Genomic DNA, 15,567 nt, shown 5'->3' with positions numbered 1-15,567 from the left:
TTTAAGCTACAATAATAATAGCTGCCATTGATTGCATGCCTACCATGTGCCAAGTACATGATCTTGTTTAATCCTCCTGGCAACCACGGAAGTAGAATATTTTAAATCCAATTTTATGCAAGAGGAGACCAGACTTGAGGGCTATGACAAGTTGTGTTTCCCAAGGTCAGCCAACTAGAATGCAACAGAGCCACATTTGGACATTACCGTGCCTGGATCTAGAATCTGACCTTTTCCCACTCATTAAAGCATTCGATGGGACATGGACAGCTGCTCTGATTTAGAAAAGCTTTGTCACCATCAGTTTACCCACTGTTTTTAAACTCCTTCTTCTTAATGGCGCTATAAGGTTCTCTGGGATAATAGAGCTAAAAACTGTGCAGGAAGTTACAGTAGCTATTTTAGTCTGATCCCTGTAGCAGATCCTGAATAATTATTTGGTTCTTAAAGGAACTACTGAGTGCCTGGCAGATAGAAAGTACTATGCTTGTTATTTTAATTATGACACATGAGCTATCATCTTGAACTAAAATGTTTTAGCCAACGCTTGTCAGTTCAAACGTTGTAATATAAAAATCACCAAAGATTCAGGGTATGAAGGAAAGAAACTCAATGATGTACTTCCTGAGTTCAAAATTAGGTAAAATACACACAAAACAACTTTTATTTCCAGTAAGGAAAAGCTATCCTCTTAGTTATTTGATTTGGATTAGATAAGGGACAGGCTTTCTCGCCATAATAAAAGGTGTTATGCACATAATGCTGAGATAGAAGCAGAAAATTCTATTCTAGGGCTGCAAACTGTAAATGGTTTATTTCAGGGGAAAATTGAATCCAGGGGCTCAGCCCTAAGAAATTCCTCTGCTGAAGTTGGAGATAATTGGAAGCTCTTAGTATAATGACGGAAGCGTCAATTTATAGGCATCGCATTGAGAGGTAAATCCTCGGATTGTGGGGAAGGATGCAGGAAGCTTTTAGGCGATTCTCTGCTTTTATTTCATCAATTCACACCTGAGAGTTGTGCCTTTACTAGAGAAGGTACCACAGTTAAGGCTACATAATTTATAGATAGACTTGAGGACTCAAATATAACGGAAGAGACATGGCAATTCGGTTTGATCCCGTTCAACAACTACGTGCACCCACTAGGTTTTAAGGTGGTAGGCTGGATTCTGAGGGTGCAGGGGAGAAGCAGCATGTGCCCCCGACCTCAAGGAGTTCTCATGGAACTAGAGGAGACGAGATATATGTAAAGGTATTTTCTTCCGGGCCAGTTTGAAATTCTCATAGGAGTCTTAGTCTGCTTGGGCCGCCATAGCAGAATGCCATAGACTGGGGGGCTTGAAGAACAGAAATTTATTTTCTCACAGTTCTGGAGTCGGTAAGTCCAAGACCAGGGTGCCGCACGGTCGGGTTCTGGTGCGGCCTCTCTTCCCGGTTTGCAGCCTTCTCGCTGTGTGTTTACATGGCCTTTCCATTTCTCGTAAGGCCAGCAATTCTGTTGGATCGGGATCCCACCTCCATTTCTCATTTAACCTTAATTATCTCCTAAAAGCCCTGTCTACAAATAGTCACACTGGGGGCTGGCTTCAGCTTAAGAATTTGAGGGCTACAATTCAGTCCATGGCAATATGCCCTCACCTGCTTTATAACGAATGTATTAAAATGTACTCACACCATACATTATATCCATTTTTCTTTTTGCTGTACAATAAGTGAAAGGATTTTCATAATTTTGCTTTTGACATTTGGCTGTGAGTCATTTATGATTGGCTGCTGCAGTCATTCATACTTGGGATTTTTTTTTTTAAATGAGAGAATTATAAATTGTTTTCAAATGTAATACGATATTTGTGAATTCTAAATTTGACAATTCACGAGATTGACATAATTTAGATTTTTGTGTTTAATTGAGCATTAACTAACTAATTTGCATTTTTGCGGATTGTATATTTTGGAGCCGATACCTTATTCCGGGTCTGTAATGCCTAATGGATAAGAGAGCTGGGCATGTTTCATAGCTGCACTTTGCACTTCTAGACAGGTAGCTCCCCACCCTAACCTCTCTTCCAACGTTTGGTGCAGCATCTCCAGCTGTTTGCTGGGCCTCCTCCTGATGTTTCACTGGCAGTTTCGACTGGCTGTGTTCCAAGCATCCTCTTCCCATGCAGCCTGCCTCCTGTTTCAGGAAATGGCATGCTGGGGTTTGAACTGAGGCCTCTTGCTTCCAAATTTGTGGATTTAACTATTATGAAACACTGAGAAGCACTGAGAAGTAGAAGGGACATTGAGTTTGAGTGACAGGATTTGGAATAATAATGTCGTTAATAGTGATGGGGCAAAAAGTCAGAGAAGGTAGGATGAAGGAGGAGGGAGGGAGATGGTGAGGGCAGTTTGGGTCATGAATTAAGAGCCGCCTGGCATCACTGGGTTGCTATCTCCTCTTTATCACTCTGTCTTGGCTAAATGATTGTCTTTCTGAACCATCTTCTTTGTTTTTAAGTAAATCACCATCCTTGACTCTCCAGGAGCCATGAGCCAGCCCAGGCTGTGGTGAAGCAGCCTGTCTGGGGAGCCAGTGGCAGGACCACAGTCACGACGATTGTCCAGACTGGCGGGGACTGGAGCACCGGCCTCTTCAGTGTCTGCAAAGAGAGGAGAATTTGTACGTTTTCCCTCTTCATTTAAATTCTCTTTCACTATTTTCTTTCCCAAGACATCAGTGGGTGGAAAAGTGACGTCAGGCACAGGGACAGAAATTAAGTGGTTTCAAAATAACTGGACTATTACTCTAGTGACTCAGATGTACTCCTTAGCAGGAAAAATCTTGCTTTTCAGAGACGTGGATGCTTTTATAGACTAAGTGGTGACTTAAAGATTTTTTTAAATGGCAAAATCCACTGTTGGCAAAGACATGAAATGGGCTCTCTCATTTGCTGCTGGTGGGAGTGGAAAAGGTACACCCTTCCCAGCAGATGGTTTAGCAATACATATGAAAAGAACCCCAAGTGTTACGTAGCTTTTGATCCAGTAATTACATGTTCAAGCATTTATTTTAAGGAAATAAATCATGTGCAATGATTTAGCAGCAACATTAAATTTCATAGTATTGGTTATTATAGCAACAATCTGGAACAACCTAAGTGCTTAACGGGGGCATCCATACAATGAATTATTATACAGCCATCAAAAGTCATGTTGTATAATAACGTTTAATGAGATGAGAAGTTGTTTTGGATACATTTTTTAAGTTAAAGAAGCAGATCGTAAAACTATGCATCTTAGACACCATTTGTGGAAATATTTAGAAAAATATCTAGAATAATACAAATACAAATGTTTACAGCGATGTGTCCAGATGGTAGGCTAATGAATAATTTTTATTTTGTTTTTGCTTATCTATCTCATTCTAGTATTCCTATGAAGAATGTGTAGTACTCTCAGAACAATAGGAGAGCTCACAAAACGAAGCCCCCTTTGTTGATTGACACCTTTGCAGACAGTGGTTCAGTTATAAAGAAGTACCAACAACCCTGTCCTCTGGCTACATGATTTTCCCCTGGGTTTGAAGGTCAAAACACATCAGTTCTATTTTTGCCTCGGGACATTCTGACCCATCTCTGGTGTCACATGTTGGTATCCCCTTCCAGGACCTAATGCTCTTGCCTTAGGGAGCAACTCGGTCACAGGATCTTTCTCGGAGTGGGCGGTGGGGACAGGTTCATTTTGAAGGTTGAAGGGCAGTCTCTTAAGTTCAGAATCCAACTGACCGTGGATCTAGTATGTTTGAGGAATATGGCTCTCCCTACCTTTTACAGGATTATTTGGGAAGATCTGAATTTGTCCTAAAGCCTCACATGTTGGATCATTCGGAGAGCTCTGAACTGTTACATGATGTGAGTCCTCATTCTGCCGAGAGTCTTGCTAAGGGAAGAGCTTGAACAGCGTTTTCTGATGCTCTGATCATCCAGGCTTGTGCCTTCACTGTATGCTGGGGCCTCCCAGAGCAGAGACTGCCCAGCACCAGACCCTGCCTTCCATCCTTGTCCCTTTGCCCATCTGACCCTGAGCTCCGCTGTTTTTTTTTCCTGCCTCTGCTACCTGCGTGGACTTTTGACCAGACAATTATTCTGGCCAGTTGTTCTCTAATTCTCTCAGGATTCTTTCTGGTTGTCTTCCAGGTTCTCGGACTCTGGTTGTGACCCAGTATTGAGGTGCAGAGAAAGCAGATCAGCCATGTGGAGATGTGGAGACCTAGCCTCACATTGGGAGGTGGATGGTTTTCCTCTCATAGCGTGTGGTTGGGGGTTGGGGAGCCATACATGCCTTTCCAAGTAGGACAGAGCCTGGAATATAATGCAGTGATTAGGAGAATGCATTGGTATCAGATTTAGACCTTGCCTTGAATTTTAACTCTGCCATTTGACAAATTCTCTGGGTCTTTATTTTTCTATCTCTAAAACGAGGATAATAAAAGTGCCCAACTCAAGGGTGGTTGTCAGGATTAAAGCAGATAATGTATAGAATCTACTCTTAACGCTGCTTTGGAACATAACTGGATCAGAGTTTTGTTGGTTGCATGCTTTACTGGGTGGAATAGTGTCTCCTCAAAATTCACATCTACCTGGAAGCTCTGAATGTGACCTTATTTTGAACTAGGATTTTTGCAAAGTAGTCAAGTTAAAAAGAGGTTATACTGGATGAAGGTGGGCCCTAATCCAATAGCTGGCGTTCTTATAAGAAGAGGGAAATTTAGACACAAACGCATCGAAAAGAAGGCCATGTGAAGGTGGAGGCAGAGATTAGAATAATGCATCTATTAGCCAAGGAATGCTAAAGATTGCCAGCAACCACCAAAAGCTTAGAGAGGGGTGTGGAACAGACTCTTACCTCAGAGCTTCCAGAAGGAACAAGCCCTGCCAACACATTGATTTCGGGCTTCTAGCCTCCAGAATTTTCTAGTGAGAGAATGATTTCTATTGTTTTAAGATGCCCAGTTTGTGGTATTTTGGTCTGGCAGCCCAAGGAAACTAATACACAAGCAAACATTGGATTTCATTAGAAGGCTATGGGGTAACTCGCAGAATCAAAATACCAACTAAAAACTAAGCTCAGCGGGACTAGATGCATTATCAGGAAGCTAGCTGATAGTCTGATAAACTCTAAACATGTTTATCCTGTTGTTTTCCTGTCTGAGAATTGATGTTTTAGCAGATAGAGCCCAATTTTCCTAGCTTAGGTCATGTGCCTGCTGCTTGGCAAGGCCAGGGCATTTTGAGTGACAGTTCTATCAATATTGCCCACAATATTGAAGGGATAATTTTCTAAATTTTTCTGTTGGGGTGCTGTTCTCAGGAATATCCTAGCAAATATACAACAATGCACTTAGTGAATCTTAGGTATTAATATTGTTTTTATACATTTTTATTATCTTCCAGCATGTTGAGAGCAAAGAGTATTGTCAGGAGACTTAGACTGGCTGCTGTAGAGTGATTCCCGTCCAATCCCAAGAGTACCTAAAAAGTTGGTCAAAGAAAGGACCACTTTTCACCACTCTGCTTAAACCTTGCTTTGTTGCTTAGCTCTGCTCCCCACCCCCAGCGGTGTTCGAGAGACCAACCACACTGGGTCTCCTGGGGAGTCCTCGCTTCATCTGAGAGCCCATTCTAGGGGAAGGGGAAAAGGAAAGACATGTGGAGAAATACATCCAATATTCTTTACAATTGGGCATGACCCATGGAAGAGAAGCCATGAATATACAGTGCAATGATCTTGGATGTTCTGTGTTCTAATTGTTCCTTGGATGGGCTTCCATTTTGTGACTGCTCATAGTATCTCTTAGCTAATTGTCTTAGAAGGAAATTTAAAAGCAATATCACTTTGTACACTCATCTGTCCCATAATTCCCAGGACGTATGAGTGCTATGCATCCTAGCTTTCTTTCTTTCATGTTTAAAATGGCTACTTCATCCACAAAATTTAATTTCCAGCAAATTACTGTGAAAATAGTTGTGACTAACTGGGGAACAAAAATGGAGAACTTCTTGCCGTGACTTTGTTCCATGCCAGATTCCCATCCTGGGACACCTTCTCACTAACTGTGGAGAATTATTGCTACAATTTGTCATCCATTAAGCAAAGGGTACATTATGAACAGCGATGATTTCCTTTTCTTTTTGACATTTTGCTTCTTCATTTTAGTGTAATTATATTTTTTGAACTGACTGCCTCTTCCCACCTCTGTGCTTTCATGTGAGTTCTCCCTGCCTGGAATTAGCAAACGGGTGCTTCTGTGTCCTGTGAAGGTGTGGTTGCTGGAGGCTCGGATGTGAAGGTGAAGCCAAGGTGAAGTGAGGGCTGCTAAATGGCAGAGTGGGTAAAAGGCCGGGCATTCCAGCTTCGGGAACGGTGGTGACATTGCCCCAGAGAAGGTCATGTGAAAGGTGTTACCAACATTGGTTTGTAATTCAAAGTTTGCTGAGTTCCCATCTACGTGGAGACATGTGATAGGGGTTATAGACAGAGTTGTGAATGAGGCAGAGAAGGTTTGTTATAGGAGGTAGACAATAAGCAAATAAATCAGTAAAATAATTGCAGTGGTGATAAAAGGAGTTATGAAAGGAGATTACAGGAGTCCAGGATGGCCTCTCCGAGGTACTGACTTAAGCTGATAGCTGAGATTGGAAAGAATCAGCCACTCAAGCAACCTTCCCTTGGAGGGCACCACGAGCACCAGGCAGTAATGAACTTGGTGTGGACTAGGAACCATCAGACGCCCAAGGTGGGTAGAATGAAGCGGGCCAGGCTTTTCTTTGGTTTCCTGGAAGAGAACGGAGGCATGAAAAGTCTTTGGGCCGGAATCCACGTCCCCGAACTCTGTCTCGGGTAGACTGTCCACACTGAAAGCAGGGTCCACTGCTGTCTTGCTCACGTCTTTGGCTTCCAGCAAAAGCGCTTGGCCCGCAGAAGGTGCTTCAAAATATTTCCCTAATGACACATCGGCGCATAAATTTTAAACTGTGTTTTCACTTGATTTGTTCTTTCTCGCTCTTCATTGAAAGAGTCATAAGGTTTCAGAGTTAGGAGGGATATTGGGTCAGCTGGTCTGGCCTGTCCACTGCTTATCTAAATCCCCTCTGCAGCATGTCTGGCAAAGACTTGACATTCTTGGCTTTCTGAATATTTCCTGGGAGGAAGGCTTCTCTCCCTTGGAGCCAGCTCAGTGCTTTAAAAAAAATGATTTTGAATAGATTACCATGCACATGATGCAAAATTCAAAAGTACCTACCCTTTTGGTACATGAAAAGAAGGTATTCCATCTTTTCTCTCTCTCTCTCTCACTTCTCCCCAGAGGCAATCACTCTTACCTGAATCCAGATACAATCTATATGCTTGTAAAGATAAAGTTTTAAAAAATGAATGAAAATAGATGAATATTTCTTTATTTTAAAGTATCAATAATCATTGTAAAAAAGAAAAATACACAAGGCTATAAAAGAAGGAAGCGGTATCCTGTAATCAAAGCCATCAGAGATCACCGTTGTTAATAATGTATCTATGCTTCCAGATGTTTTGCTGTGTGTGTGTGTGTATACAATTTACACAAATAGTAGAGCTGTAAATACACTGTTCTGCACATTTGTTTTAATTTGGCAATATGGCTAGGTGATCGGACCATATTTGCACTTCTAGAGCTAATATTTTAAACTGCTATATAGATTCCATTTATCCAAAAAATTCCCATTGTGGATCTTTACGTGGTTTCCGCACTTTTTGCTGTGTGAATATACTCGTACAGATGTCATTTTGCATGCTTGTGACTTTATCTATTGGCTAATTGTTGAGGAGTAAACCTGATGGTCAAATAGTATGTACCATTTTAATTTTTTTTTTTTTTTTTTTTACTCTTGATAGATGTTGCCAAACGGCTCTCAGTTTCAAGTTGTACTAATTTACACTCCCGCCCACACTGTACGTGTGCCCCAATCCTATTTTGAGCATCTCTTATTGTCAGATGATTCTGCCTTTTTGCAATAATTGATCTGAAATGTGCCTCGCTGCAATTTCCACCCACCTTTCCTACTTTTGATCTCTGGGGCTCTCCAGGCTGTGGTTTTGTGTAGGCTGCTTCTTCTTCTTCTTATAATTATTTTTATCTCAGCTGCCCTTTGAGTTAGAATGATGAATAATGAACCACATTGCATGAACCACAGTATAAGGTGGAACCCATCTCAGAGAACAGGCCGAGAATGTTTAGGCTGTGCGTGCTTACACAACCACCAGGCCTTCGAGTGTAAGAGGAAGAGGATGAATTTATGGCTCAAATCCCTTTTGAGCCTACGCACTTTAGCTCTTTAAAACAAAGCATAAATGATGTTATGCCGTACATATCATTATGCAATATTTTTGAACTCAAACTCTGTTTTAGAGATTTAACTCTGTTGGTACTTAATTGATCTTTCATTGCATTCTTAATTATTCCACAGCATGATTTATACCATCATAGTTTAGTTACACTTCCATCTATTAATGTACATTTGTTTTAGATTTTAAGCTACAAATAATACAGCAGTGGATATCCTGGCACCTGCTGCTTTGTGTGCATGTGTAAGCATCACTCGAGGGTAGATCCTGATAAGTGGAATTGCGGGGCCCGGGAGAGTTTAAAAGTTTGTCGGATTCAGCCAGGTTGCTTCCCGAGTGCAGGACCAGTTCCCACTCCTATCAGTGCATGGAGCACCTGCTTCTCCAAGGTTCCCCACAATGTTTGATATTTAAAAACTTAAGAAAAATTTGCCATTCTTATGGGTGGTATATGATTTCCGACAGTCTTATTATGCATTTCCGTGATTACTAACAGCACTGAGCAACTTTTCATGTTGGATATTGGCCCTTTGTATTTTCTCTTTGGTGAAAGCCCTGCCTGTGTCCTATGCCTGTTTTCTTCTTTTGTTTAATCCTTTATATATTGATTTGTAGGAATTCTCTGTATATTCTGGATACTTACCCTTGGCCTGTGATATATATTGGAAAATTTTCTTCTAGAGACTCTTCAAGACAAAGAATTCCATCATCCCACCCTTACGCATTCTTGAGGTGTGAGTAGACTGTGCTCCATTACGGTACAGGCCACTAATGCCTGACACAAAGGATCTTTCCTGAAGCAGTTCCATGATTTAAGACTGTCCCACAGGAATAAATATAAAGTATTCGTAGTGAGGGTACTGTTTCGAAGCATACAAACCCACAACCTTTGTGGCATACTAGATAAATGCATAAAACATAAGGACATATGGACATACGTGTTGTATGTAGTAGTTAAGACTTTGGGGCCAGACTACGTGAGCTCAAGTCTGGCCTCCGTCCCTCCTAACAAATGTATGAACTTGGGGGAATTACCTTAAACTCTCCAGGTATCAGTTTTCTTATCTGTAAAATAGGCATAAGAAGAGTATAATTTTATAGGATTATGGTGTGAATTAAATGAGCTAATGCAAAGTATTTTTAGCAGTGCTTGGCACAGGGTTAAATTTGTATGAATGTTAGCTATTACATAATAAAAGTTTGGCTTTCATAGTTTTTTTTTTTTTAATCATTTCTGATTTCCAGCCCTAGGGAATTGAATGGTCATATGAAGAAAAATATTAAAAACAACAATGTGTTTTTAAAAAAGCGCACAAATCATAAAAATAAGTACAGGAGTTCCGATGCACAAAACGGCTTCTCTACAATGTGCTTACTGAGGATGGCGAGTGTTTCCTTTGCTCGTTAAAGTGGTGCAGCTTTGGCAGTTGTGTAAACACAATTTATTACTCACTTAGTGTGCCAGCTTTATAATTCTGCAAGTTTTTATACTTTTTTTATTTGCAGGGACTTTTACACTATTTCATAATCCATGCATAAAGCGAGATTTGATTGACTTTTGTGTGTCATGATTTCAAAGTCCCCTAATTTAAGGTTGCATGCAGTGTGACCACTCTGAACTCGCTGTAAGTTTACTGGACCACTTGCTGTCCCTGAGCTGTTTCTACCAGTTGTCAGTGCTGGATGGGGTCTGCCAATTTCACTGGAAGTAATGATTTTTTTAAAAAAATGTGGAGTGAAACATCCTAGAAACAACTCAAGGCTGTATACAGAGTTCGTTTTCAGCCACCTGAATCTTATAGTATGTGATTTAGCGATTATTTTAAGATTCCTGAATGGATGAAATCGATGTTCTGTTCCTTGTAGATAAGCTGTTCCTTGTCTTACCACACACCCCTCCCCAAATAGCCCCAGTCCTCATGGCTTTTGTGCATGTGCCACCTCACCCCTTATGTGACACTAGAGAAGTCCAGAGTCCTGGAACAGCCTTTGGAAGTTATGAGATAAAACAGCATTCCTATCTTTATGCTTCTTGCTTATTGAATTTGGGAGTGGGACTTTGCACTCCTCATAGTGAGGATGTGGGAGGGAGGGATAGGTAGGCAGACAGGCCTTTGACAGGAAGTTCTTCTAGTATGCTAGTGACATGATATGTGAGCCTTTGTATCTGGTGCACTAAAAGGCTATGATCGCTACCATTTCACCCTCATGAATATGGCTAAAATAAAGGCTGACAATAGCAAATGTTGGTGAGGATGTGGGATAACGGATTCTCACACGTTGCTGGTGGGAGTGTTAAATGGTGTAAATACTTTGGAGAACTGTTTATTAGTTTCTCAAACAAGTTAAACATAAATCTACCCTATGACCTAGCAATTCCATTTCCAGGAATCCAAGTGAAATGAAGATGTATGTCCACATAAAGACTTGTATATGAACGTTCATAGTACTTGTTTATAATAGCAAAAATCAGAATAATCGGTGAGAGAATGGATAAACAATAAAAAAAAACAAACTACAGATTCACAAAACGTAGATGAATCTCAAGAAACACGTTGTCGAACAAAAGAAGACAATTACAAAAGTAAACATGATTCCATTTATACAAAGTCTGAGAAGAGGTAAAATTCATCTATGGGCATAGAAATCGGAGTAATGGTTGCCTGTGGAGTGGGGGTGGGAAGATGAGTGGGGCCATCCCAGGCCGAGGGCAGTGTTCCACACGTTTGGTTACTTGGCGGAATATGATTGTCAAACTCATCTAACTGAACATTTGTGATCTGTGCATTTTCTTGTATTTAATTATGCCTCAGTAATGTATTTATCTAATATATTTTTAAAGATTATTATTAGCTCCCCCCCTGCCACTGTTTCATAGTCCTAATTATTTGTATTCATCTAGGTTGTCATCTTTCTCAGTGTTAGATGACATAATATATTAATTGTATATCAGGAGTTTTTAACCTGTAGTCCGTTGATAGTTTTCAATGATCCTTGAACCCGTGAAATTGAATGTACAATTTTGCATGTCTGTGTACATGTATTCTTCCTTTTCCTTGAGGAGCGAGTACATAGGTATCATCATATTCTTCAGAGGGTCTGTAACTCAAAACATTTAAAACAGAACTTCTGTGTTAGTTGGTTCATGCAGAATGTGTAGGAAACAGTATCAGTAGTTAAAGATAAGTGAATGAATAAATGACAAACTGTTTCCAGTTGATGTTCAAGGAACCAAGCCTCTAATGGTTTACAGATTAAAACTGGCAGGTGTCAGTGGCTCCATTAAACTAGCAAAAATTAGAGTAACCTTCTGGCCTGAGAAATAGAATAAAGTTCTGATAAGAACAGCAGGCAGAATCAGTATACCATAAAAGCTTTCAATCACATTTATAGGAAAAAATGCCTGTTATTGAAAAGTATCATATACTATGTCTATTTTAAATACTGAAATTAGATCGATGAACATAATAGAAGCAGCAGTTATGATCTAGTTGTAAAAAAAAAATATTTCATGCTTTCTCTTGACAAGAAGAAACAATCATCATAGTGAATGCTAACTGAATTGTATCAGGTTCAGCTTTGCCGGTGTACAACAAGAGAAGACAATTTCGATGTGGCTCAGTTATGGCAATTTTCATACACTGAGTCTTGAGAGTTGGTTATTCATTCTTAATCCCTGATTGCAGGGAGACAAAGCAACATTAAATTGATGGCACAGGGTTATAAATGCTCTTTGAGATGGGAATTTGCTCCGAGAAACTTCTGAGAACCTTGGCTTTCTTTTATGTGGTTATCGACAGGTTTCTGTGGTCTCTTTTGTCCGATGTGTCTTGAGTGTGACATCGCCAGGCATTACGGAGAGTGTTTTTGTTGGCCATTGTTACCTGGGTCCACCTTTGCACTGAGAATTGGCACCAGAGAGAGACATAAAATACGGGTAAGTGTGTTTGAATGTATATGTGAACCCGGATCTATATGAGAACCTGGGTGCCATTCAAACCTGTGCTCCTCGCCCCCTCCCCCCTCCCCCCTCCCCCCCCAAAAGTCTGGGTGAGGCTGTTTAAAAACACCATGCTTAGTGGGAGACTTTGGTAAAAGAAAAGCAAGAAATTTCTGATGTCATTCTTTATTAGTAGGATGTATGTTAACCAAAATGTCACATCATGAAGGGTATTTCCAAGGGTGACCTATTTATAATGCAGATTATTGGTCAGTGGGCCACTTCTGTTTTGCTGCATCAAGAGGTGATGACAGAATTACATCAGATTTGGAGGATATATTTGAGATGGTCTGACTTAAAATGTAGCCTATGTGGCATATGCAGAATTCACTTTAGGGGTTCCCTGGGGACTCTTCAAAGAGCCAGACAGTCGATTTCCAGTGCAGCCGAGACTGAGGTATAATGAGAGATGGAGGACAGACAGGTCATACATATTAAGATGTGGATGGTTTTTTTAAAAAAAGCATCTCTTGATATATTCATATGAAATGATCCCTAAAATGTATTTTTAAGTGAAAAAAGAAAAAAACCAGCAAGGCATAGAAGTATGCAGCTATTTGCATAAAAAAACCGTATATGTACATCCTAGCATAGACAGAGAATTTATGTGGAAGTGTAGATAAGAAACTGCCAACAATGATTGCCCCCGGAAGGGTAACTGGGTGGCTGGGGACAGCTGTAGAAGGGATTTACTATTTACTTCCTATCCCTTCTTACTGTGGGAATTTTGGACCGTGAGCCTTTATTACCATTTCAGAGACATAAATAAAACACTTCTAATTACTGAGTCCTAAGAGAGAAAAAGATGTTGACAGAGAAATCAGTGGTTTCAATTATGAAGCCTATATCAAACGCCCAAAAGACAGGTCTCTGAATCGCAAGGACCGATTAGCTGGTGAGCAGCTTGGCCCTTGGGTAACCCAGTGGAGCTGTGTCCTGGGGCACTGACTTAGGGGTGCCGGTGGGTCTTGGAAACAGTGCATGGGGTCGGCCATCAGGTGGAACTGCAGGGGGCTCTGGGTAACGGAAACAAGCCTCTGTGCTTGCAGCAGAACAGACACGGGCTGTCCCCCTAGGGCACACTGTGTGAGGACTGGCTGGCGGTGCACTGCTGTTGGCCTTTTTCCATCTGTCAGGTGGCCCGGGAACTAAAGATGAGGACCTCCCGACTCTATGAAATCTCAGCAGCCCCTTCCACTAAGGATACCTTTGTCTGACAGAGCAAGAAAGCTCCTCCTCCCTCCCCCTTGCCCTGCCCTCAAACCCCTCTTAGTAAAGAGATTGTTATAAATTTTCACTGAAGCAGTATGGAAATAAATGATTCCCCCACTGCTGTCTTTACTGTTGTTCTTTCTTTCCTCATTCCCCCCGATGCAGACTCTTATTTGTCTGGATTTGTTGTGCCAGCCCAACCATACCAGGCAGGTTCTAGAGGTGAGTTTTGTGCCCTCCATCCGCCTGCCTGGAGTTTTGGAAGGCTGCGTTTTTCACCCTCTTCCTACTGCCATCCTTTCATGAGGGATGTCTGGGAAGCTGGAAGAATTAATATATGGCTTTCTTAAGCTAAGCTCCTTTTCCCAAAGTACTGGTGATGGTGCAGGAGATGGTTCATTTTAGTTAGCACCTGGACAGGGCACAGAAATACAGAGGCACTGTCCTTCCCTTCTCCTAACTCCCTCAGTCCTGACTGTGTAAAGGAGAAAGTCTCAGGTCACAGCTAATCTTGAACAGCTCTCTAGCACTTGCAAATCCCTTGGGTAAGCAACTGTTGTGGGTTGAGTTGAATTGTGTCTCTCCCCAACACCACTCCCCTCCTTCCCAAAGATATGTTAAAGTCCTAACTGTGGTATCTGTGAATGTGACATTATTTGGAAATGGGGTCTTGTAGTAATCAAGTTAGGGTGAAGTCATTAGGTGAGCCCTAATCCAATATGGCTGCTGTCCTTACAAGAAGAGACTTAGAGACACAGAGGGAAGACAGCCATGTGACGACGGAGCTTAGAATGATGCCGCGGCAAGCCAAGGGATGCTTGGGGCTACCGGAAGCTGGAAGAGGCAGGGGAGAATCCTCCCTTAGAGGTTTTGGAGGAAGCGTCGCCCTGCCAACATCTTAATTTTGGATTCTAGCCTCCAGAGAACCATGAGAGAATGCTTCCGTTGCTTTAAGCCGCCCAGTTTGTGGTACTTGGTTACTGCAGCCCTGAGAAGCGAAAACACCAACCATCTATGTGTGACTAGAATACTTTCGTTTTTGTTCGGGCCGCGGCACAGAACAGTGCTGAGGAGCTTGGGTTGTGAAGCCTGAAATGCCTCCTTCACTTACTGATCGTGTAACTGTAGGCAAATTTGCTAATCCCTCTGTGCCTCAGTTTCCTCATCTGTAAAATGAGAGTTCCGACCTCGTAGAGCTGTGAGGATTCGAACAAGTGAGACACTTAGTACAGTGCTTGGCAAGTAGCCAGGGCTCAGTACATGTGAGCTGTTATTACTGTGTAATCTACTGCTACTTTACAGCCATAGCACTTTATACTGATTTTCCATTTACAGTTGGGATACAAAGTATTCCATTAAGTTTTAGATTAAAATGGAGTCGGTTAAAAATAAGGATATTAAGTAAATAATAATATAGATGGTTGGTGGATATGGCAAACATTGTAAAGGTGGTAAAACGCTAATTTTATTGAGTACCTGTATGTGCAAGGCAGGCACTGTTCAAAGTACTCTACATGTTTTAAGACACTTAATCCTTAGTGTTCCTCAGGTGCTATTATAGCTCTATTTTCCGGAAAAGGAAACTGAGCCACAGAGAGGTTAAGTAACTTGCCCAAAGCCACACAGCTGGTAAGGGACGGATAGCGAGCAGAGCAGGCTTCTGGCCAAGAGGCCTCTGGGGCCCTCGTGGTTGTACAACCTGGTGTTTGCTCTGTGGAGGTGAACTCAGCCTGGTGAGCAGTGAGAGGAAGTGCCACTCACCCTGTCCCTAGTCATCCCCACTGAAACTAAGCAGTTCTGGCTAACAAAGTGGTTCCTCTCCTCCCATCCCTCCCTCTTGGATGTCCAGAGCAGCTGTCAGGAACCAAAGCCCTTTGGGAAAGTTAAGTGCTCAACATTGACGTTTACTCTCTGATGATGTCCTCCCCTCTCCAAGCCAGCTACTGAAAAAAACAAAAACAAAAACAAAAACAAAACAGGCTTCAGGGACA

The 15,567-nt window shown here is 41.6% G+C and overlaps 1 protein-coding gene across 1 annotated transcript in view; it reads left to right on the top strand.

Moving 5' to 3' along the window:
* PLAC8L1 (PLAC8 like 1) overlaps positions 1–15,487 on the top strand; it is a 16,993-nt gene extending 1,506 nt beyond the window's left edge. Inside the window, exons 2-4 of the mRNA XM_011367476.2 lie at positions 2,529–2,665; positions 12,165–12,301; positions 13,441–15,487. Of these exons, the coding sequence (XP_011365778.1) occupies positions 2,529–2,665; positions 12,165–12,301; positions 13,441–13,581 (415 nt within the window). The 3' untranslated portion in view covers positions 13,582–15,487. The remainder of the gene's footprint in view (positions 1–2,528; positions 2,666–12,164; positions 12,302–13,440) is intronic.
* Positions 15,488–15,567: the final 80 nt, after the last annotated feature.

Source organism: Pteropus vampyrus, unplaced genomic scaffold (assembly GCF_000151845.1).
Source record: "Pteropus vampyrus isolate Shadow unplaced genomic scaffold, Pvam_2.0 Scaffold134, whole genome shotgun sequence".
NCBI classification, from domain to species: domain Eukaryota; kingdom Metazoa; phylum Chordata; class Mammalia; order Chiroptera; family Pteropodidae; genus Pteropus; species Pteropus vampyrus.
This window is presented reverse-complemented; position numbering and strand designations above follow the sequence as displayed.